The following is a 23,395-nucleotide window of genomic DNA, read 5'->3' on the forward strand; positions in this document are numbered from 1 at the left end:
ACAAAAGCATGGGATTTGCAACTACAGCATTTTAAACAATTTTCAGGAACTCACTTCTCAAGGTTGCCTGTCCCACAAATGTCTCTATACCATATTAGGGGAGCTTTGAATTAACACACCAATTAAATAATTTCTTCTGGACAGCAGAGAAACACAGAGGGCAATGTGGCAACAGAAAGCAACAAACCACTTTACTCCTACTACCACTGCTATCCAGCTTATTCTGTGCAGAAGTACATAAAAAATTTAGGAGGTAATTAATCAGCAACAACAATCTGTTGCAAAAAATAACTGTATGTGTTGCAAACATAGTCCTGCTCATAAACGGGAAGAAAACAGCAATATCTCTGAGTTGTTTCAATTATTTGTATCAGAATACCATGCTTACATCCAAAGAAGTACATGAGCTGACTGACCTTGATGCACCTGAAAACTGCAGAAGTCATTCTATAAAATTAACCTACATAATTAAATCAGCCTAATATAAACCAAAGAAAACAATTTTTTTTACTGTTCCATTTGTGGATGATCATATAAAAACATAGGTGTGTTTGTATGTGTGTACACATATACATGCACTGTTTCTTGAGAAAAAAAAAAGAACATTTATTCTACTCAGAGCAGTGAAAATCACAAACCTCATCTTCTCCTTGTTTTTCCTGAATACTTTTCACTTCATGTATCTGCTCGCACACATAATGAAAATTATTTATTTGGTAATTCTAGCAATTCTACTGATGTCTAAGCCATAACTGTACTTACAAAAATATCTTTCAGCACACTTGCTGTTTAATGTCGTTTAATATACTTCATTATATGATGTTATTGGAACTATAACAAAAAAATGATACTAAAAAAAAAACAAACTTACCAGTCCTGCTGCATACATGGGTACTATAACAGGCTGCTTCTTGTTGCCTGTAAAGAGCTGATAAAACAACAACAACAACAAAGAATTTACTGAGGAGTCTCTGTGTCAGTGATGGAAATGTTTTTCAATGCTACATAACTTGCGTAAGGTTAGTATCACAGAATAAATACTATGTTAATTATAACACAATGGTTAAAAGCTAATGCAACTTTTTCTATTAGCAGGGTTTATAAAAGGTTGCCAGGTGGTCTGTCATGAACAACAATGTTCTGTGCAACTATGCAATTAGGAGAAGGCATTCACACAAAACACTTCCACCTGATTCTACGTATAAAGCAGACTTTCTTCGTTATTTAGAAAGGCAGTTTTACTGGCAGACTCACAATATTTCTTGTGTCGATTCCCAGGGAGCACAAAAGCTTTTTGTTGCTGTGGGAGCCACCCCACTGGTATCTCAGTCCATATGCATCATGGATGTCCTGCAGCTCTGTCCACACATCCATCAGTTCCCTGCACAACCCATCATAAATCAAGTTATCATTCCGAAAAACAGCTTAGCAGCTTTGAATATTTATTCTGTTTTTTAATGCAAGTGACTTATTATGCATTCTAATTAAACTTATGCCCAAGCACAATACCCAGGGGAACTAAAACTGCACAGTGTTCGCAGAACAATTATAACTCAGACTTCTTACTGGAAAATGATGTCCACAGCAGACAGGACAAAGCCTGCTTAGATTTCATCATCACATGAATAAATATAGTAATTTATAGCAAGTGTAACTAATAAGACATATTTGTTTAATTCAGAGCTATCACTGAAAAGAAGATGATAGGCTGCTGAGTTGCTAAGTGAAGTACTTCTGCTGTATGTAGTTGCTGAAAACAAGCATTCTGATAGCTAATTTTCACTCAATGGCTTCTCAAAATGCTTGAAAGCAAACACCTCATTTTAAATTACTGCTGTATGTGGTTCAAACTAATTTTATATTTGTTGCATTGTGGTTTCTTACCCAGTACTTCCTAAGGACTCCTCAGTTGTTATCTGCTTTTCACCTGCTTCCAACAAATGACTCAAGGAACTAATTTCTTCTTCAATTTCAGCAACAGGCATGGAAGGAAAACAGACTTCAAATATTCGTTCCAGACGACTTAGCAACGTTGTCTGTATCAAAGAGAAAATACTTACATCAAGTTTTGCTAACTGCCATAAAGGTAAATCTGATATAGCAAGATGGAAAACAACTTACAGTTAACACAAGATTTCACTTACCACAAAGTATTAACTGTCATCACAAGACACCAAGAGGACAAGACTCTCTAAACACCAAATAATACAGGCTTCTAGCTACTAAGAAACAATAAGGATTTTGCCCTCTGTAAAATGAGTTCTTGCAGAGGAGTCCAAAGTTACTCTGTTGGAAATTAGCAGACAACATAATCAACAAGACTGATGCTATATAGAGGTAATGTCTCAGCAATATGAACAGCATACATTGGAACTAATGTTTCCCAGACATTTTAATTCCAAAGCATGCACTGGGCCTTGGCAGATGGATCTAGCACGAAAAAGGAAACAAAACAAAAGTCAAACAACCTCCTGTTCTCGTAAAAACAAGAAATTCCCCCCTCCCCCTTTTTTTTTTTTAATAAGCATAGTATGCTTTCTTCTTTTCAAGTTTTCCCTTACATTTGTCTTTTCTCTTTTGTATTTCCAAATAGATAGGATTTCAACTTCTCGTACCTCTGTTAACTGGTCTAGGACACCAGATGCACTAATGATATGGAATTTTTTTTCCCAGTTTAACCCATTAAAAACAGGTAAGCATCAAGCTTTTATTAATAATTAAAATACCAATTGCAATGTATGCTTGTAAAAACTAAATTAAAGCCTTTTTTAATGTAGTAATTTTTTTGCCAGAAACACCTAAATCCCTTTTCTTGCTAAGAAAAGGAGGCACAAGCCTGGTATTCAGCACAGCATTTCCATCTTTCTAGTTTAGTGTTCCTCAACAACAACTTTCCCAGTGCTCTTCTGCACCACAAACAGGGCAGCACCCAGCAGCTCCAGCACCTGCTTTCCTACTGGGGAAACAGAAAAGAAACAGAGTAGGCAGAAATCCCAGGAGCATCCCACTGCCTGTGCTGTTTTAGCTGAGCCAGCAGAGCCCTCCTGTGGAGATGCAGTATATATCAGCAACGATGTTGAACTTGCCACACAGGCTTCAAAACAGAGGGTTTTTTTGTTACAACTGAGATGATTTCAAGTTCAGAAAAGCAAGGCTGTAGGAGGAAGTTACCTATTTTAGTTAAAGGTCAATCAATACAACTGGGACAAACCTTCATGCACCAAAATATCTGCTTCACAATTCCAAGAGTTATCTACAACATTTCTCACTTGAATTTCGAGATGAAAATTTCCCTTGTCTCTCCTCTCAACTGAGCAACTCATTGTCCATGTACATCAGCAAGCATAACAGAGGTAAACATGTTATCAGAATATCTGGATTCTGTACTTGGGTTGTGATGATGAGTGAGGAACTGGGATCGAGACTGCCCAGACTATTTTTTCTATTCAGCCACTAACTGCAAAACACAGGAAAAGGAATTGGCTTTTAGAGCATCAGCTCTTCAGTTTTACTACCTGTGAAAGAAATGCCTGACAGGGAACGGCCATCAGGTACAGTCACTTGCAAACAATAATGTAAAAATGTGCAAAGATCTGATTTCGGAGCATACCTGACTCACCCCTTTTTTATTTTTTATTTTTTTTTTTACTTCATTACTTCTCTGGTAAATTCTGACCATAACAAGCCATGTTCATACATTACATTATGTAATTTTCTTTTTAGTCATCTCTCAATGCTCAGTCATTCTGGCCATACACTAAGTTGCCATACTTGCAGGCTGTTTCCTGTTTGTTGACCAGAACTAAGACACTAAATTACATTTTTAGGAAGTAAAACTAAACAGTATTCCAGATTCCAGCTTAATGCTTCAGCACACAAAAGCATACTCTGCTTCTGTTTTAAATCTTAACTTTGCCTACAGCATATTACTTCCTTTTATCTTACATCAACAGGTGATGCTTACTTCATTTCTGTAATACAGAAAGAGTACATATCCCCAGGGAAAAGCAAGAAGCAGATGAATGGCATTGGATCATGGAAACAGCAAGGCATCACGTTTCTTGAAAAGTATCAACATTTGAGAATATGCTAGTGTCTAAAAATATGCTTGCTTAGATAATGAAAGAATTAACAGAACATGTCTAAGAACCAAGCATCATCTCAGTCAGTGTCACATTTCAAATCTGAGTTTAAGAATTGTGCCAAAATTTCAGGAACAGTTTAACTATAGCATTCTTCACACTTCCTGTCATCTTTTCTAAATCTCCAGTGCTGCTTAGCCCTTACTTCTATATGACAACTGTTTCCATAGCAAACCAGAGTAATTAATTCTGTATGTGCAAATGGACAAAGGGATGAGGGCACAAACACACATCTCCAGGCAGTGGCAATGGAAGCAGCTGAACTTGTTCTTCTAACTGGTGATGAAATGTGGGCACAGCTTCCAGATATAAAGGACATCACCAAGATTGTAAAGCTGGTGTAAATGTCCACCTCCTACAAGTTTGAATCTATTGTTGCATAAATCAGACTACAAGAAAATACTGTGTGTGATCACAAGTAATGTCATGTCTGTCTTTCTGAGAAAGAAGGAAAAAAAAAGGCAGAAAACAAGAATTTTTATCTACTTTTCATGTCACCAAAAGTATTTGATACCTGATTGTTCTCCACAGCCATTGGAGAACAATAATTCTTGAAGGCAAGAATTATTATTACTTACAGAAGATGTGAAAAGGCTACAGCTGCCATTAAACATTAACTGTGATTCTCCAAACAGTGGATAGATAAATAAATAAATTTATTGATAAATTTAAAGCTCCACAGTTTTTATAAATACACAGAAGATTTTGGTAGACACTTAAGATATGTGGTAATCACCACCAGAACCAAAATATCAGAGATACTTTTCTGAAATAAGCATAACCACAAGATTAGAATTTATCTCTGTGGTAAATAAGCAGAGGGCAAAATCCATTCCTCAGAGCTGAAAGCCCAAAGTACTTGGTTTACATAATTTTTTTTCTGCTCTACTACTAGGTCACAGAATCCACCAACTCCTTCAGTACAGCAATCCTTCACTGATCCCAGCTGCCCCCACGTGAACCCAACAGTGACAGGTCACTGCCTTTCCTCATAGTTATGAAAAGATGAGATAATAAAATTTGCCATAAAAAGAACACTCTTGAGCCTCACTGCAGAAACAGTGGACACAAATGGCAGTTTTTACCATATGACTGCAGTAATGCTTCCACAGGTAAAGTTTTGGGGAACTCTGTGTGCAAGAGTGGAAAAAACCAGTCCTGCTTCTCTCCACAGTTCTGATCACATATGAGCCATGGAGCAGACAGAACTCATCCAGCTGAACTCCCCTTCAAAAGTGGAATAGCACGTGGTCCTCCCACCCTCTCCCCTTTCCACTGGAGGGCACAACTCCATTTTTTAACACAAGCCCCTATTCTCCTTTAGGAAGTCTCTTGCATCCCACAGCATCTCTGCTCTGACAGCCTCCAGAGGTGTTTTAAGGGGAGAGTCAAAAACAGAGCATGCCTTCAGCCCTCCTCATACTGCTGCCAAGAAAAGAGGCCACAGAGGAAGCAACACAAACTCTGGGCTGTTTGCATCTACCAAAGACAAAACTGGAAGACCTAAGAACAAATAAAACCAGTGCAATAGTTAAATTGTTGAGCATGTTTAGATATTCAAGCTTATGTGAAATGCAATAAAAGAAAAAACATATTAAAGGAGATTGGAAATGAGCCTATGAAAGATCAAAGATGCTAAACATATAAAGTAGGTAAGGAATAAAGTCCATATGGACATGATTGGCTTCTATTGGAACTCAGAAGCTGAATGAAAGCTCTCAAAAATGACAGAAAGCTCAGGGGCCAAAGAAAATGATGAACCACTGAGATTTTATTTAACTTAAATGATGAACTCACTGTTCTGCAGTGCCTAACACAGCTTTTTATGACTATTTTAATAAAATAAAGTAGAGGTTAAATGAGGAACTCCCTTTGCTGGGTTTTTTAACAACCAAACCACATTTTTCAGCAACACGTTGCTGTGTTTGCCTGTGTGGTTGCCTGTGAAGAGCTAAGTTGCCATTTACTCTTCTATCTTCACCATGTGTGTGCATGGGATGGGTGTATTTAGGGTTTTCATTTGGTCAGTTTTATTAGTGTTCTTGGAGTATTTTTGGGGAATTTTTAAGAGCTAAACTTCATGACCACATAGCTAACACAAGGGAGCTGAAGAACCAGTTTCAATGGATGCAACTCACCATGAGGAACAATCAACTTCCGTGAGTCTCAGAATTTTCTGGACTCAAGCATTATACAAAGCTAAACAGTTATCTAAAAGCACACAAGCAAACAAACAAATCCCTAAATTCTCAGTTAAATGGTGACAGCTTTTACTCTGAAACCCTTCATGGACTGTTTAAACTACGAATCCCTTTCCTTTTCACATAGCAACAATTTGTTTCTTTATCTGAAGCACAGGCAACAGCTCCTCAGAAGGAATGGGAGAACAGCTGCAGGCAGAAAAACTCCTGAGTAAAGACAAGTAAAGCTTACAAAGAACATTCGTTTCAACTTTGTGTTTTGAATGTGATGGCTTATCTCCAACCCAAATTTAAAAAGCAAGTAAATACAAAGGTAGTGCCATATATTTCTTGGAAACTGAATTGAAATATGCATTTTTACTTACACAGGAAATTTATAATGAAAACACTTGTCCTAAACTGTGATTTGCAAGCCAGGAAGAGGATGCCACAAAACCAAAAAAATAAAAACCTTCATCAACAGAAAATGAGGAATCAGATATTTTTTTTTTACAATAATTTAAAGAATTAGTGAAGGCAATGTTCGTCCTAAATATTCCATGCCCATTTTTAAAGAGTAACTATAAAAGTTTTGAGCTCAGCTGCAAAGCAGATCTGAAAATGTAGTGGCTTAAGGAAAAAAAAAAAAAGGTTAAGACTTCTCTTTTTACTGCTTGATTGGAGAGAGTTAGAAACTGCAGGGAAGTTCAGGCTAGAAATGTAAAGCTATCTCTCTACTTCCTGCTAGAAGCTTCACCATTTATTCTCCTTCAGCTGAAGAATGCAACTTCCATGCAGGCAAAGTAGAATTTAACAGTTATTTATTGTGACTACATAAAACTCACTGACCATTTCAGCTTCTCACATTGTTATTATCTACTGGTGCTGTACTAACTTTTCAGTCAGACTCTGAGAGGAAGTACAGCAGGTGACACATATACAAAATGGCAAATAATTTTGTCTGGGGATATACAAATAATAATGCTAAAACAGATGCCAAAATCCCTCTCAATCTATTTTCTTTTGTAAGATTCCCCTCAGCCAGTCTGTTCTGAAAAAAACAGCAATTATGGGCTACTTTTAATAGTCTGATTTTTACTGTTATTCAGCTGCAAATACTTCAGAACTGTGCTATGGACTTCAAACCCCCAAACCCTGCCAGAAAGGTATATTTACATAAGCAGCCAACACTATTTTCATTTACCTTACTGAAACGAGGGGCTGAAGTCTTACAGCCATAATTACTTTTTTTCCAAAAGGATGATCATTGCCCAAGACAGACTACACTCCAAATAACAGTGATCCAGGGTTTTCTTTGTCTTGGTGCCTATTCATGGCTTAGTAACTGTGCCTCGCCCACACTGATTAATCTGAAGAGGCAGAGTCTTCGAGCACAGGCTCTCTAATAAGGGGAGAGCCTTAAAATCCACTTGGAGGACTGTTCACCTTTTCCTTCATCCCTTTCCAGGATTTGTTAACTCTCAGCTAAATCAGGGAAGATTTGTTCCTCCAACCAAGCCCTTCTTTAGCTCCTGTTCCTCTGGAGATGCCCATGCTCCTTGCACTGAGGCAGGCACAGCCATATTCCCCACCCACGATTACCACGGATTATTACTGCTCTTGTGCCTCACTGCTGAATCCTATATATATATATATATATATTCCTAATGCAGCAGAATAACCCCCTCAGCTGACTAATGTTCAGCACTATCTCATGGAAAAAGCTGCACCACAAGCCCTATATACACCATAAATGTAACTTGGCAGCGTGCAATGCGATCGCATAAAAGGGACTAATGCACAGGCAGGTTTGCTCAAGACTTGTTGGATCAACCACTTCACCCACAACTACATCCTAAATCAGTTAATGAACATAAAGGCACATCTCAAATGCAAACTGCAGCCATACTGAAAAGAAGCATTATATCTTTTCAGCTGAAGACAGAAATTAAACAGATTAAGGCATGTGCAGTATTAATATGGGTTCAGATGGTAGTCTGTCCATACACCATGCCCTTTCTCCTCTGCACACAACTACTGAATAGAAGAGATCAGCATGTTACAAATCCTGCACTGCAAATTGTGTGCAGAATTCAGAGAGCCAGAGACCAAAGGCAAGGAAGAAAAGACCATGATCCTTTTGCCACTACATGTCACTATATATGATCACTTTTGTGAATGCCACGCCCCTTAGTTTCATGCTTTACACTGTGTATTTGCTAATAAAAACTGGATTAAATAGTTGAATTGAAGCAAAGCCTAATTTTTAATTAAAGATTATACCAAATCCACAGTCTTAAAACGGTTTGCCCATCATACACACATCATACAATCAAGATTGCATTCAGAGAGCACAATATTTTACTGCCATCTCTACATTCAGAATATACAAACTAAAAAACTGGAAGGAAAATACACAGAGACTTTTTCAATGGAAACTTGAGCTACTGATAAATAACTTTGCTTTCATGCTGCATTCTGATGGATGAAAATTGCTGTAAACATTATTTCCACATTTAAACAGCAGCGCTGCTGGCTAAGTATTCTTTTCAATTTTCTGCTTTTGCAAAGAATTCCATTAGGATCATTCTGTTTATAAAACCTTTCAGGATTCTTTCACTACCACATTACAGTGACTCTCCCAGCCTCACCACCACTGATCAAGTGTGTGCAGTATCTCATAAACTATCCCAGCTCACCTTTAGCCTAAGCTGAGATCTCAATTTTCCCATCTATCTCAAATGTCTAACACATGCAGTACTTGTCCCTTGTACACAGCCTGCTTGCTCCCTTTGGGTTGCTACAGCAAGTGCTTTTTAGATCTGCCAGAAATACATTGATGCAAGTGATCCCCTCCTCCCTATCCTTCTTTAGGCTAGGTAATAAAAAACTTTGTTCTCTTCCCTCTCACCAGATTTATCTTGCCTGCCAGTATTTCTGCTTTTGCATCAAAAAGCTGCAAACTATTTTTATTAGCTAACTTTAATACATGGCAAACAGAAGGTTGGCAACTACATTAAAATGCTGTATTTTGTGTTTTGACCTCAGTAACACCCTCTTAAATGGCAGCAAGGAAGCTGATCAAAATATGAGTTTAATTTTACTAAGATTCTGCACTTAAGAGTACCAGGACTGTCTGCTGGCTCACATTGACTCACTAGTTAACCTCTGCTTCTAACAGCAATTTAGCAAACTATGGTTCAATGGATTACAAACAGAAGCACTATTTAATCTCAAAACAAGCATTTTCTTAATACAAATAAGTTTTAATAGATCCTTCCAAAACTTAAAGCACTTACAAAATAACTACTGTTTTTAAGAGTTAACTGGAAAAAAAAAAGTAGCAATTGACATTGCAAGGCTAAGGAAACTATTGCAACAGAGAAAACATGCCCAGCTCAACTTCCTCTCCAGTTTATTTGTGTAAAACATTCTCTCATCTGTACTTCCTCACTGGCAGAGGAGGGAGAATATCACTTTAGATCCAAACAGTCACAACTGACTGTAGCATAAAGACGAGGAATGAAAAAACTTGAAGTCTTAAGATTTGCTTTACAATCTAATCAAACTACCATATAACTTCATGGCAGACTTTAAGGAACTTCCAATTTAGCCTGACTTCTATCTTATGTTAAGGAAGACTTGGGGAGAGAAAACTTAATTACAGAATCTCTGAGGGTTCTGTTTTTATAAACATCTGCATACAGAAGTGTTTTCTATTTAAAATCTATCACAAAATAAGTATTTTAAACCTTTGGACTATCCCTTAATATGAATTAATTACTAGAAAAAAGGGATGATTTACTAGAATAATCTTCTCACTCCATTTCTTTCTCAGATTTTAGACAGTCTTTCAGGTGGCAAGAGAAACAATTGAGATTAATTGCACTGAAGACCTTAGTACTCTCCAGTTTTATGGGTGAACAGGTAACAATAGATTTGTGCTTTCAACTTAAGAAATGGACCAACACATTCAAGTGATAAGCAAGGTCTTGCACAGAACAAAAATCTGCCTGCAGGTTCACTTGGGAGCTTTTTTTTTTTTTTGCTTGTGAAATCTCTTTGAGGTTTGGAGTGTTAGACACTGCACAGAACAGCAAGCAGGAAGAGTAAGGACCTGAGGCTCACAGCTTTTAACGTGACAAGAAATCAGTGTTAAGTCCCAAAAGCTCCATTCCATTTGCTGATGCTGGCAGAGCTCCAGCTGGCACAACCTTCTGAAAAGCCATTTCACCTGTCACCGGTAGGAAATGGGAAGAGGCAGGGCTGTCACCAAGCAAGGTCCTGAAAGAAAGGACTTACCTCATTTCCTTTTATTGCCAGAAAAGACCCAAACCTTTCAGACACTTATTACCACTAACATCCTTTGCTGCTGGTGCTGCTGCACACTTCAAAAAGACAGAACATACTCTGAACTACTCATATGGAATGACATGAATAAAAAGAAATTTTGAAGAAAATTCTAAACTGAAATTGTTGTTCTGAATTTTGTAAAAGTATTATTAAATGCTGAATAAAAAAAAAAGCCTTTGTAAGAATAGCCACAGATCTCAAAATGACTGTTTAAAAGGTTTAGGAAGTAACTAATTAGGAATTAATGAACACTTAGCAACGAAAACAGAAAACATAGGAGAGGTGGTAAGAAATAAACCTATTTAAACTTCCCCCTCCTGGAAACTTCTAATTAGAAATAGCAGCAGCTTTAACAAATCACCAGTCCTCTGTTTGTGATGTTGCTATAGTGTGCAGCGTCCCTCAATTAATATCTAACAGAGACTTATTTTTAAAGAACTCTTAAACAGTTAACTTCCCAGGACTTTGAATGCCCAAGACAGAATTCCACAGCTTGTGTTTTATCATGCTGTCTGCCCTAAGTGAATTACTGCATCTATTTACAAATCAAATCAGAATTTTTAATCAGATTTTGAAAACACTGATAGAGAATGGTGATGGAAGATTTTGGGAACCAGTAATCCCAGGTTCTGGTCACACAACTATTTTACAAAAAGGTAAAAGAGTGTCCCCCAAAAGGCAGTAAATAATGAAGCAAAACCAAAAACTATCACAGGCTCTGAAATGTTAATGCTGGCTTACTCCTTTGATCAATTTATGTAAAGGATTACATGTAATCATCAAAACAAATTCCTACAAGTTCCAGCACACCCTGCTCGTTTGTCTGTGGGAAGTAACAGTGCTGCAAAGATGTGCGAGATGCAAACACAGCATAATGTTTTATATCAGCCCCTCTCACACAGCACATTAAATCTCACCTAAAAGGCAAACAAGGACCATTCAAACATTTGTTTCACGCAGAAGCAGGAACCAGGAAGGACTGTATGCATAAGAGCAGAACAAGACTGAGAAAAACCAAGCAAACCCTTACCTGAACTGAAGGTGATAGTTCTTGGGATTGTTTACTGACAGTCCCTCGGAAGGACGCTAAAGCAGCACTGTCACTCTTGTGTAACACCAGGCCATCGCTCCTGGCAGACGCATCTGTCCTATGTGACTGCCACGTCTCTTTTCTGTGATGAGATTCACCAGCCTGCTCATCTCCGAAGGCAGCCCAAGAACAGCTGTCCTTTTGTTCATCTTCAAAAGCATTCCAGTCTGTAGCCTGGTTACAGCCTGCTGAACTGAAGTCCGCAAAGTCATCCGAGTCCTGGAAAGCAACGCTCTCATCTTGAGGTTTTGGCACAGAATCGAAGTCTCCAAATTCAGTATCATCACTGTTTTCTACCTCAGTAGTATGCTGGAAGTCCAGTTCAGAAGTTTTACTGGTAGTATCACATTCTAAAGTGTCAGCAGCCTGACTTAGCTCAGCTTGGTCCAAACTTGCTGGCTGTTGACAAACAGTACTCATGTCCCTGAATTCACCAAATTCCTCATTAGGTTCACTAATATGTGCGGGGTGTTCAGAAGTTCTTTCTGAATCTAGAGCTTTTAAGTCTTGAGCATTTCTGAAGGTGGGAGACACACTGCTGACTGAACCGAAGTCACCAAATGTATCATCATGTTTGTCACTGCAAGCTAAAATTTCAGTGCTACTTCCACCGTTCTTGAGATCTTCAGAGTCACTCAGTTTTTCTCCAGCAGGATCACAGCTTAGGCTTTGGATCCTATCAACCTTGATATCTGCTGCTTTTGAAGAATCCTCAGACCTACTAAAATCTTTGCCATTCTTTATGTGATGTTGTCTTCTCCTCCCACTGTGCTCTCCACTCTCTGTAGTGCATATTGAACTTCCAGTTGTTTGAGATGTACTAGAAACTGCAAATTCCAGTGCTGGGGGACCCTGCTCACTACTAATTTCTGAAATGCAAACATCTTCTTCACTATGAGAAACTCTGTTTATTCTGTTGTTCTCCTGAATGCTCAGTGAGTCTCTTTCATTAAGAACACTGCATATTGTAGGCTCTGTTCCCTCTAAATGGATTGGGGTTTTGTTTGAGAAGGTAGCAAAACCTGCAACATCTTCACCTGAGCTAGGCATTGAGTTCAAATTTTGCTCAGTACTATGGGTGCTAACAGTTTTCAGTCCCTTTGAGTCACCAATACTGTCTAGATCTTCTGTTCCCTGAGGATTTACAGGGTCTGATGCTGCAAATCCATTTGTTAGAATCTCTAGACATGGAAGTTTCTCACCATTACAAGCATCTATTTGCTCATCTTGGCTCTCAACTGTTACACCAGTTCTAACCACACAAGAGGAAAAACCCTCTGATTTTCCAGTGTTGTCTCTTTGTTCCCCCCTTCTGTTTACATCTTCTAAAGCAGTACCTGAAGTTCTAAACTTAGATTTTTCTTTGATAGTACTAGTAGTTGACATATCAGAAAGCTCCTTAGTATGAGTAGGAAGCTCTGCAATGCAGTCTTTATCTTTACCATTTTTAACAGATGTGAAAGTTGCAATGCTAGCTACATTGTCAGAATAATCATGGAGTGGGATGAAATGATTTGTGGGTATAAACTCTTCCTTTGGATGACTGTAGTCCGGTGTATCAAAATCAGCAAAAGCTACGCCAGCAGTGGTCACACCAGAAAATCCTCCAAACTCATCTTCATCATCATCATCAGCTCCATTGTCAAGTGGTGGAGGGGATGAGGAGTACATTCGAATAATGTCTGGTTCCATTGTTTGGTTCTGCTTCAACATTAATGTATTTCTGTATGAGGGAAAAACAGAGCTAATATTACTACTTGGTTAGCTTTTGTGTTCTTATATATTTAATTTTTATCTTTTCATGCCTAATTTTTAAAGTGTGTATATAGGTCAATATCTGTACTAGATATCAGAAGGAAACATTCCCCAAGTCCATTTGTTTTACAAGTCACAATGATTTCTACTGGGACAGTTCAAGCCTCTTCTAAACTACTACATGATCAAATTGTCAGCAGACAGTGCTGAAATGATCCTCTTGAGCTACTGGTGCAACACTGGCACAACTAAATTCAGTTCTAACTCATCAGTACTCCATCTCCCATCACAAGCAGTTCACAAAACTGCCTGTGACCCTGGTCCATATTTTGCCATCCTCCTTTGTGTTGTGTGCTCAGGTGTGTGACAAGAATTAAGCCACACCATGGGCTATGCCACAACAGCCACACACATAAGCAATCTTCACCAGCATCAAAAACTTCAAAAAGTGTTTCCATAAGCTCTGACACTGAAGGAGTGGAGGAAGGAACTGCTGTTAGAACCACTAGCTATGATCTGCTGCCCAACTGTTTAAGTCTCTTTCTACCAGTCCATGGGTTTCTGTTTGGTTGCCCTGTTCTCTGGATTTCCTGCCCACAAGCCAACACCCTGCCTTCACAGCTGCTGCAACCAGCCTGCTTCTGTCTTAGGAACCAGCTGAGAAATGCCATCATGATGCCACCAGTAAAGTCTAGAGCCAAACACGCCTGATCAAAACTTCTTCTCAAAAGGAGAACTGAGCACAATGATTCATAAAATATTTAAACACAAATCACTAAACAACAGGGGAAAAAGAAAAAATAAGAAAGTATACCCATGGCCTAGATAGAAACAGATTAAGGACTCCCTCTGTTTTAACTCTACGAACCATTACAGGAACAAGGCAGGCATAGATGGAAAATTTTCTTTCCTAAAGAAGAATCTTGACTTTTTCAACACTGTGTGCAATTAATGAAACAATAACTACTAGTATGTATAGATTGACAGTTGTACACATCACTGAACTAGTTCATACCTTAAAACCCTTCAAAGAAAAGCTCACACCAAGCTCTCTCAATTTCAAATGACACTTGACATGAATGAAATGTAACAACACTAAGCCTTACCTACAGAAAAAGAGTGGAAACAACCTATACATATTAGCAAATATTTGAACCTCTAACCACCAGAATAAGTGCAGAAGTTACAATACTAGTCATGCAACACGGATAAAATATGATCCTTAAGTCCAGTGCCTTTAGCAAACAAGTTTGTAGAAACACCTTAAGAGAAGCACACAAAGGGTAAAACAAAACAAATGAAGCTCTGCAGTTCTTCTCAAGCACAACATACCAAGCACTTCAGCCAAACAGCTCTGGATACTTGCCAGGAAACTCTGGCATCCTTGAGGTGACTAACATACCTACAATTTCTTTTTAAAAGGGTGGTTTTCAATTACAAAAGTACATCGTGCTTATCAGATGAAACCTTGAAGTAATTTCCAACATAACATGCAAACTGAAGAGAACTGCAAAGGAATTTTGTTTAGAATAAAGCCTAAGTTGTCAACAAGCTCCCACGTAGGCTGACTCAGCACCAGCTGCTTAAACAAGGTATTTGAAAGAAGAGCTTCACTTGCTCTAAACTTCTGAATTTTCCCATTGAAAGAAAAATTTGTCTATATGGTTCACCAAAAACCATGCATTTAAAATATTTTTCAGATTTATAGGCTTACAAATACAAGGTTTAGGTATAGGCTGTTTTTCACCCAAGTGATTTGAAATACCACATTCAGGTCTGTATTAGTAACTACACCACCTTACATTAGTGGATGCCTTTTTGGCAAGACATGCCAAGAAAAATTACTTCTTAACGTACACTAGCCATAGATCCATATACTATCCACCATAACTTTACCTTTTTTTTTTTAATACCATTTACTGCATGAGTATTTTAACCTCAGCCAAAAATAAAACACAATAGAGTTGAGAACATCCTTGGAGGCAAGGATGATCTAAAATAACCCAAATATGCAGTTTCAGAAAACAAACTGAATAATGTGAGAGGAGCAAGCATTGCAATCCTAGGGAATTTACCCACAATACTCCTTTTCTTTCCAGTTTATCATAAAAAAAACGGGGAGACAAGGAACAACAAGGGTAAGCATAGGACAAAGATAACTGCATGGGAGCTGAAGCAAACTGCCAAAGCCCAATTGAATATGTAGAAAGTTGTCTGACCATTGAAAAATTTTCTCTCCTGCAACTTCTGACATAGAGCAGAAGAAACTTCCTTCAATTTTTCATTTCAAAGCACTTTTAAAACATCACAGGGATCATTTACAAAGCAGCAGTCCAGCAGCACAATGCTCCAGCTACATTTCAATAACAGTTGCCAAAACAGGATCTGCAAGGAACATTAACTGTACATTTAAAAATTTGATGATAGGTTTGATAGTCTACTATGTGTTTAATCAGATTTAACCCACAAGAACCCACTGCATAACCAATTGTAGGGACTTCTATATAATTATTTTTTAAATGTCAGGTATTTCCAGTTATATTACTGCTGACTTTAAAAGTCAAACATGAAGAGCTCCAGAATGTACGAATCTGCATTGTAAATGAGTGTAAGGTTACGCTGACACAATTTAATTGTTTAGAGAACTCAAATGTACTCAAAGTGTAGGAAAAGGAAAAAAGTCATACTAGTATTCCCTCTCCTCTTGACTAATTAGTGATAAATTTTTAAAATGGGCATAATCCCACTTCTCCTCACAATGCAAAACTGCATGGGAATAGTCTTAATGTTGTTTTCTTCAGAAAGAATTTCATTATGGTCCCCTTTCACGACTTCCAAAAGTGTTCTATCTGCCAACTAGAAGCAAAATTAGTTATTGTTCATTGAAACCTGTGGTGAAAACCGACTGGTCTGACAGAACAACTTTTTTGTTTCTTATCTCATTTAGTTAATCCCTGGCATCTCATATAGAGCTGGAAACGTGGCTTCATCTTTTGTAGTCCTTTCACCCAACTCAGACGTATTCTTGGTCAAAACACTCAGCTACATAATTTTGTAAACCTGATATTTCAAGGGATTTTTACAATGTGATTTAACCCAAAGTAGAATTTGAACAAGTTGTATCACCAATAATACGGATTATTTATCACCTTGCTTTTGAGGGAATTGGTTACCAAATTAAAAGTCAAGTATAAAGCTAACATGCTCTGCTCACTTACAGATTCGTTAAACATGTATTTCTTAAAAGAAACCACCAATTTTTCAGTACATTATATGATAAGGACTGTGATTTGAAAGAAATTACGTCTTTCCCTGTGTAACAGAGCATAACATGCCTAACTTCTGTGATTTGTACTAAGCAACAACCCAGGTTTCTGGCATCAGACCTTACACGTCGAGGTGAGGAATCTGACACAGTGAAAGCATTCATGTTTAGTGGATTGCTTTATTCACAAACAACAGAATTATGCCAGTAACTTCTGCAGATCTCAACAGTTTAAGATTAGACTGAAGACAGATTTCCATCAATTGCTCATGGCATGCAGTCGTACCAACATTTTCTAGGGAAGAAAACCCCAAAACCTAACTGCGTTCTCTCTCAGATGCCATTTTCTGCATTTCTGCCCTTTACCTACTTGCCTGCTGGGTTTTTATTAACTGGAAATGCTAGTTCTCACATACACTTGTTTCTTTATACTCACATTCTAATGTTCACCATCAAAGAATTTCTCCAAAAGTTTCAGTACCACAAACAGGAAACCACTGTTTAAGTCATACTATAAATGCAATTCACCAATACACTCACAAGAAGATATTGACATTGTTCTCTAAAGAAGACAAATGCTGATTAATTAAGATTCAAGGTTCAAAGCTTTTTTTTCCCTCAAGTCACACGCATTTAAGAATGCAATTCAAGTTAATTTGAAACATTAAAAGGAGAGAAAACAGAAATCAGTAATGCTAGAAAAATTTTGATAGGCAAGGAACTGGAAAGAAAAAAATGAATATCCTTCTTTTATGATCACTAACTAGGTTTTCAAAACATTTACAACAAAACCAGGCTATCTTATTATTTGTTTGAAGTAAATAGGGAACAGTATGTGCTTTTCTCACATGCATCACATCCTTGTTCACTACCTTTTTGTAGAGTAATAGCAAAAGCCTAACAAAGACTAGGCAGCAAAGAGAACAATGCAATTACACTACACAAAAGCAGGTATAAATAGTTCCTTCTCTATGCATCTTCTAAGGCAAAACTTGCAACAGCATGTTTGGCTCTTACATAAGACCTAAAAAATCAAGAGGTTGCAAAGAGGATCTCTCAAGTAATACTTGAGGCATGTAAATTCAAAAGAAACCCCTTGTAGAGCAAAATGTTTCCTTTAACTTGAGAGGAAGCAAAGCAATGAATAACCTCTCAGTAGCGGATTATTCTGAAGAAAAGCTGAGTTAAGCAAACCATCTCCTTAAAGCATACAGGAAACACAATAATCAGAAATGGCACAATCAAGATGTCCATGACAAAAATTACAACCTTACCGAAATACTTTACAGTAAAAGCCTTGCAATAGCAAGGAGATGAATACAAGTCATTAGCATCTGATCTTTCCAAGAACATTTAACTCTTACTGCAAAGGAATTCCTCTAGTAAATGCCAAAAATACCACAGTAAGGAGCAGACTTAGACTTACTACAGCCCAGTGTTGGCTTCCAGCAGGGAAAGCTGTAATGGAAGCTCCTCTTCCATTATTCCTTTGCCTTTTCTTTGGCTTAGGAACTATGGAAACCATATTCCCAGTCTTTCTGCACCTGAGAACCTATTTCTAGAATGGTGGTGGTAGATGAGAAGAGTCCGTCTGTTAGAACACCATTTCTACAACCCAAATCCACTCTAGAGAGCGAGCCTCTGTCCAAGCTGAAGTCAATATGTTCTTAAATTGGTTTAATAAGCTTACTTTTATTTTTGGAAATAGTTACCAGCAAACAAAATACAGCAAGAAAATATTTACTTCATAAAGCCTCCAAGAAATCAATGTTTTCGATTTTGAACTTAATGCTGTTACAGCCAGAAGGTCCATTACCCAAAGCAGGAGTTTCAGAGCACTTCTTCTTGGACATGTGTGAGTTGAGGAAAACAATGTTCTCCAGTTCCAGTAAGGGAAGCATATCTAAGCCTTATTTCTCACTACCCAACATTTGGAATCAGTCAATACATTACTGTGGTTTCAAACACTGAATTTGCTGGACACCTTCTATTACAAAGTGTTGTATGTATAATGAACATTAAAGTAACAGAACTCAGGAAGAGTTTCACCAAGAATCTGGCACTAATCTCAGTCAGCTCATTCTTCCTCTTCTGTGTTCCTCAGGCTGGCATTAAACACCAGGCACCCCAGACAACCCAGCCCATGCAATATTCAAACTTCTTTGACAGTGCTGCTCTTCCTCTCATCACTGATAATGCGGGAAGTTAACCAAGTTAGGTGGCACAAATGTGAAATTCAACAGATCTTGGATATAAGCATTTTCATTTTAAATGTTGTTCAACCATATAAAGAAGCAAATATTTTCAGTAGTTGTGCTGCTTCACTTCTCCCTGTTTCATTTCGGCTTAGCTGTGGAATCAGAGGCGTTGCTAGGAAATACGAATCTAAACGTTCTGTTGGTTCATAAAACTATTTTTTTAAACAAGAACATCATTACTTCCCTAAAAGACCAGGTTATCCTCAAACTTACTATAAGGAAAAAAAAATGTTTCAACTCAAAATCCACTGGTGTGCTTTAAAAGCTGCAGATGAAGATGCTGCCTGTACCTAAATCTGAAAACAGATAGTGGGTAAAATGCTGTAAGAACAAGCATATCTTAAATTCATATGGGCAAACACAACTGGCTGGAATCAGGTTACAGTCAGACTCTGTGGAATGCAGTATTTGTGTCCAACATACAGCACACAGACACAAAATGTGTCAAGACAGATGTCATAAGTAACAATAACTGAGATGTTTTCATTCTTATGATTTCCTAAATTCCTTTAGAAACAGGGTTTGACTCAGCTAGAAATCTATTTCTAAATATTACCCTTAAACATGGTACCTGGGAATGTGTTCTAAATTAGGATAAAAAGATGCTAGATTAGAAAGTATTAGAACTAGATTACCTAGGGTCAACTCTTCTCAGAGACTTCCTCACAGAGCAGTATGATCTCATTCACACAGAAACCCTTCAAGCTTCACACAGACCACAGCAGAGTAGATATTAGAACTAATCTACAGGACTGCACTCTTATGTGACAGGTTCTCTTACAGCCTGGCAGAGGAAATACAGCTGCACAAGGAAAACAACCATGGGTCTTCTTTCCATTATTGCAAACATACTTACTGCTTGTTTTTCAGTGAGCAGGCTTACATTATTCATCATTTATCCCACCTACAGACATTACCTCATATTAAAAACACAATACAGGAGGGACACCTGATACTCCAAAGAATAAAATCTATTTTCCATCACCTTTCAGCAGACATATGAACTCGAGGTTTCACATTTCCTTCACCCTACTTTCAGACATAGTGAAGAGAGGATTCGCCCTTCCCTGTGGTTCTCCCAAGACAGGGAGAATAATCAAAATTATTTGCTTTACGGAAGCAGATTTCTTAGATCACTTCACAAATGACACCAATACAGAAATATTCCTGGCAATTGAAAATTTTAATTCCTAAAGACATTAGCAGGAAAGAAAGTCTACTGAAAATGAGACTGACAGTTTTCAAAGAAGGCATATCTCACGGCTTTTTTTCTGTGTGTGTTTGCAATAGCAGCAGCTTACTCAGTGTGTGTGTGTTGTTTTTTTGGGGGGGTTTTTTTGCACAATGGAGAAAATCTAACAGACAAAATTTCTAACACCTTGTAATGAGTAGGATCTAAGACACTTCTCTGACTATCCAGAAAAATTTTAAGTATTTTGAATCCCCGTGATAGGGTTAGCACATCATTGTGCTGAAACGTTCACAAAGAAGCAGTTTAAGTTGTCAAACAGCACAATGGCACAGAAAGGAATGAATATTCAGTCCAGATAGATAAAGGTATGTGCAAGAAGATCATGCTGCTGAGTGCAGTGAAAACAACTCGATCGAGCATCAGTTTCTTTACCACTGGATTTCCAACTGATACCACATAGATCTGCAAGGACAGCTCAATGAATATTTCAACAGGAAAAGGCAGAGTTGACTGAGGTCCATCCAAGCTGCTCTATTATTTCCACTGTGAAAGACAAGTCTATTCAAAGTACTGAAAGTTTCAGAATATTATTTTGGGTAATCAAGGTGTTAAAAGGCTTGTGTTAGCTTAGTAAGCTACTGGGGGAATATTCAAGTAGAAATGTAGAGATCACACAGAGCATTCATCACCAGCAACATGTAACACAAATATGATTCACTGTGTGAACTCCAAATTTTATAGTCTATTAAATCCCTTACTAAACAAAACCATGATCTGAGCAAAAAAAACATACATAAAAAAAAACCAAAAAAACTGAGGCTGAGATCCTTCAACTGCTTACTTATAAACAAATTAAGGAAGTAAAAACAAGAGGTCAGGCTTTCACATGACCTTAAAGGGTCATACAATGTGTATTTTATGCAACTATCATGCAGAATGAAAACACCAGAGCTACATAAGCTTTTCAACGTATTTTTAAGTCCCATTCTCACATTCATGCTATTCTCAATGACACGACTGTTTAAAAAGAACAAAACAAGCCCTCAGTACTCACAGGCACTACAACTCTTCCCCAGGCTCTCACAATTAATGTTACATTCCTCCAGGTATAGCTCCAACTTCAGGAGGAGAAACAGCTACCTGTGCATTGCATGAGCAAACCTCTGCCTGTGCTGACAATACAACAGAACATTTTTATTTTTAAAGTAGGCTAATTGCCTTTCCAAGTCTAGTTCATATGTCCAGAGAATAAAACAAGGAGGAAATACTTTTAATTTTGTTCAATCTCCAAGGACCAATTAAGCTAAAAAGCAGCATCCATCAAACTCACTTTACCATGGACTCAACAGCTAAAATGTGAGTTCTAATGAAGCATGTTGGGCTCTAAACCACGCATGGAAACTAAACTTATAAAAGCAACCCAGCACAGCTCCTGCAAACAACGCTTCTCTACTCGCTCCAGTTGTTTATGAACAGATGTTTGCTTAAGGAGCATTAAGCTGCTGAAGGCTTCCATTTCTGTGCTGAAGCTGGAAGGAAGGGGCTGTCACCATTAAGAGGCCAATTTACTGACACTTTGAAGGAATCCCAAGGTCTAATCGTTGTTTTTAAGGCACCGTCTTCTCTAAAGAAAAAAAAATCATATTTTGGTTCATTAAGTAGACACTTTCCATAGTAAACTAAAGTGGCAACACCTAATAAAGCATCTGAGCAATTTCGCCCCATTTTAGAATGACATTACCTCCTGGACAAAAAGAAAAATATCATACTTCAATTATCATAACTCCTTTCAGCCTGTCACGTCCAGACGCATTTAGCAATAGACACTCTTTGCGCCCCTCGGAACAGAAAGCTCGTCAGGAAAAGCCAAACACACACGACAGCTGAACTTCTTGCACCACATCCTTGAGCCTTCTCCCAGATGAACACCAGGAAAAAGCGGGCCCCGCCGGCGGACGAAGCCGAACCCTCCGCTCCGGCCGCGGCGGGACGAGCCCGGGGAGCCGCGGGGCTTCACCCCTGCCCTGCCCTGCCCTGCCCCGCCCGGCCGAGCCCGGCCCGGCCCCGCCGCCCTCCCCCCTGGGCCAACGGGAAGGACGGCGCTACCCCGACAGGCCCCGGCCGCCGCCGCCACCTCCCCCCGCGGGCAGCACCGAAGGGTCCCCGGCGCCTTTCCGCGGCCGGGCCCGGCTGGGAACGAGCCGCCCCCCGCCGTCTCTTACCTGTGGGCTGCGCGGGGGGCGGCGGGGCCCGGGCGGGCATGGCGGCGGGTGGGGAGGGAAGGAGGAAGGAAAGAAGGGGAGAGGGGCCGCGGCCGGTTATCTGCGGCCTCCCGCGGCAACCGCCATGGAGGGGAGCCCCTGTGGGCGACAGGAACCGCGTCGCTGCGGCCCGGCCCCCTCCGGCCGCCGCCTCCCGCCCGCCGCCACCGCCCACCGCGCTCCCGGCACGCACCGCGCCGCCGCCCCCGCCTGCGTCACATCCGGCGGCGAACAGCGCTGCGGGCAAATGGCGGCGGGCGGGCCACGCTGTGTGGGTGTGGATGTGTGTCTGTGTGTGGGAGTGCTCCGCCGTGCCGTGGTACCGGCGGGACGCCGAGTCCTACGTTGGCTTGGGCTCGGAAGGGACCCCAAGCGAGCGCGTGTATAAAATTGTAAAGGATAATTTTTATTTGTTTTTTAAGCGTGTAAAGCCTGCCGTTCGTCCTGCGGCCGTGGTTAAGCAGAGGTCCGTACAGCGGCCACAACGCGGTGGCAAGAAGTTGCGTTAAATAAAAAATAGCGAGCAAAGTGTGGCGTTCGAGCTTTATTGCGGAATCGCGGGATGAATTAGGTTGGGCAAGACCTCCGGGATCACTGATGGCCGAGTGCCACCTCCAGTCATCCCTTAAACACCTCCAGGGACGGTGACTCCATCACCTCCCTGGGCAGCCCATTCCAGTGCTTAATCACCTTTTCTGCGAAGAAACTCCTCCCAATGTCCAGCCTAAACCTTCTCTTGCTTACGACTGTGGCCTCTTGTCCTGTCACTGGTTGCCTGGGAGAAGAGTCCGACCCCACCTAGCTGCGGTCTCCTGCCAGGTAGCTTGGTGAGAGCAATAGGGATGCATTTAAGGGTAATTATAATCCATCTGCTAACGTAATCAGCAGTAGAAGGCTCT

The 23,395-nt window shown here is 39.4% G+C and overlaps 1 protein-coding gene across 6 annotated transcripts in view; it reads right to left on the bottom strand.

Moving 5' to 3' along the window:
* The window catches only part of AFTPH (aftiphilin), a 42,389-nt gene extending 19,901 nt beyond the window's left edge, over positions 1–22,488 (bottom strand). For all 6 annotated transcript variants that reach the window (XR_009933095.1, XR_009933094.1, XM_062490652.1 and 3 more), the window contains exons 1-5: positions 22,458–22,488; positions 11,706–13,488; positions 1,885–2,036; positions 1,255–1,381; positions 872–928 (exon numbers count right to left, since the gene is read on the bottom strand). Coding sequence is in view for 4 of the 6 variants with exons in the window: in XM_062490652.1 (XP_062346636.1) it covers positions 872–928; positions 1,255–1,381; positions 1,885–2,036; positions 11,706–13,478 (2,109 nt within the window). In the remaining 2 variants the exon portion in view is untranslated. The remainder of the gene's footprint in view (positions 1–871; positions 929–1,254; positions 1,382–1,884; positions 2,037–11,705; positions 13,489–22,457) is intronic.
* Between the last annotated feature and the right edge of the window lie 907 nt (positions 22,489–23,395).

Source organism: Cinclus cinclus, chromosome 3 (genome assembly GCF_963662255.1).
Source record: "Cinclus cinclus chromosome 3, bCinCin1.1, whole genome shotgun sequence".
NCBI lineage: Eukaryota > Metazoa > Chordata > Aves > Passeriformes > Cinclidae > Cinclus > Cinclus cinclus.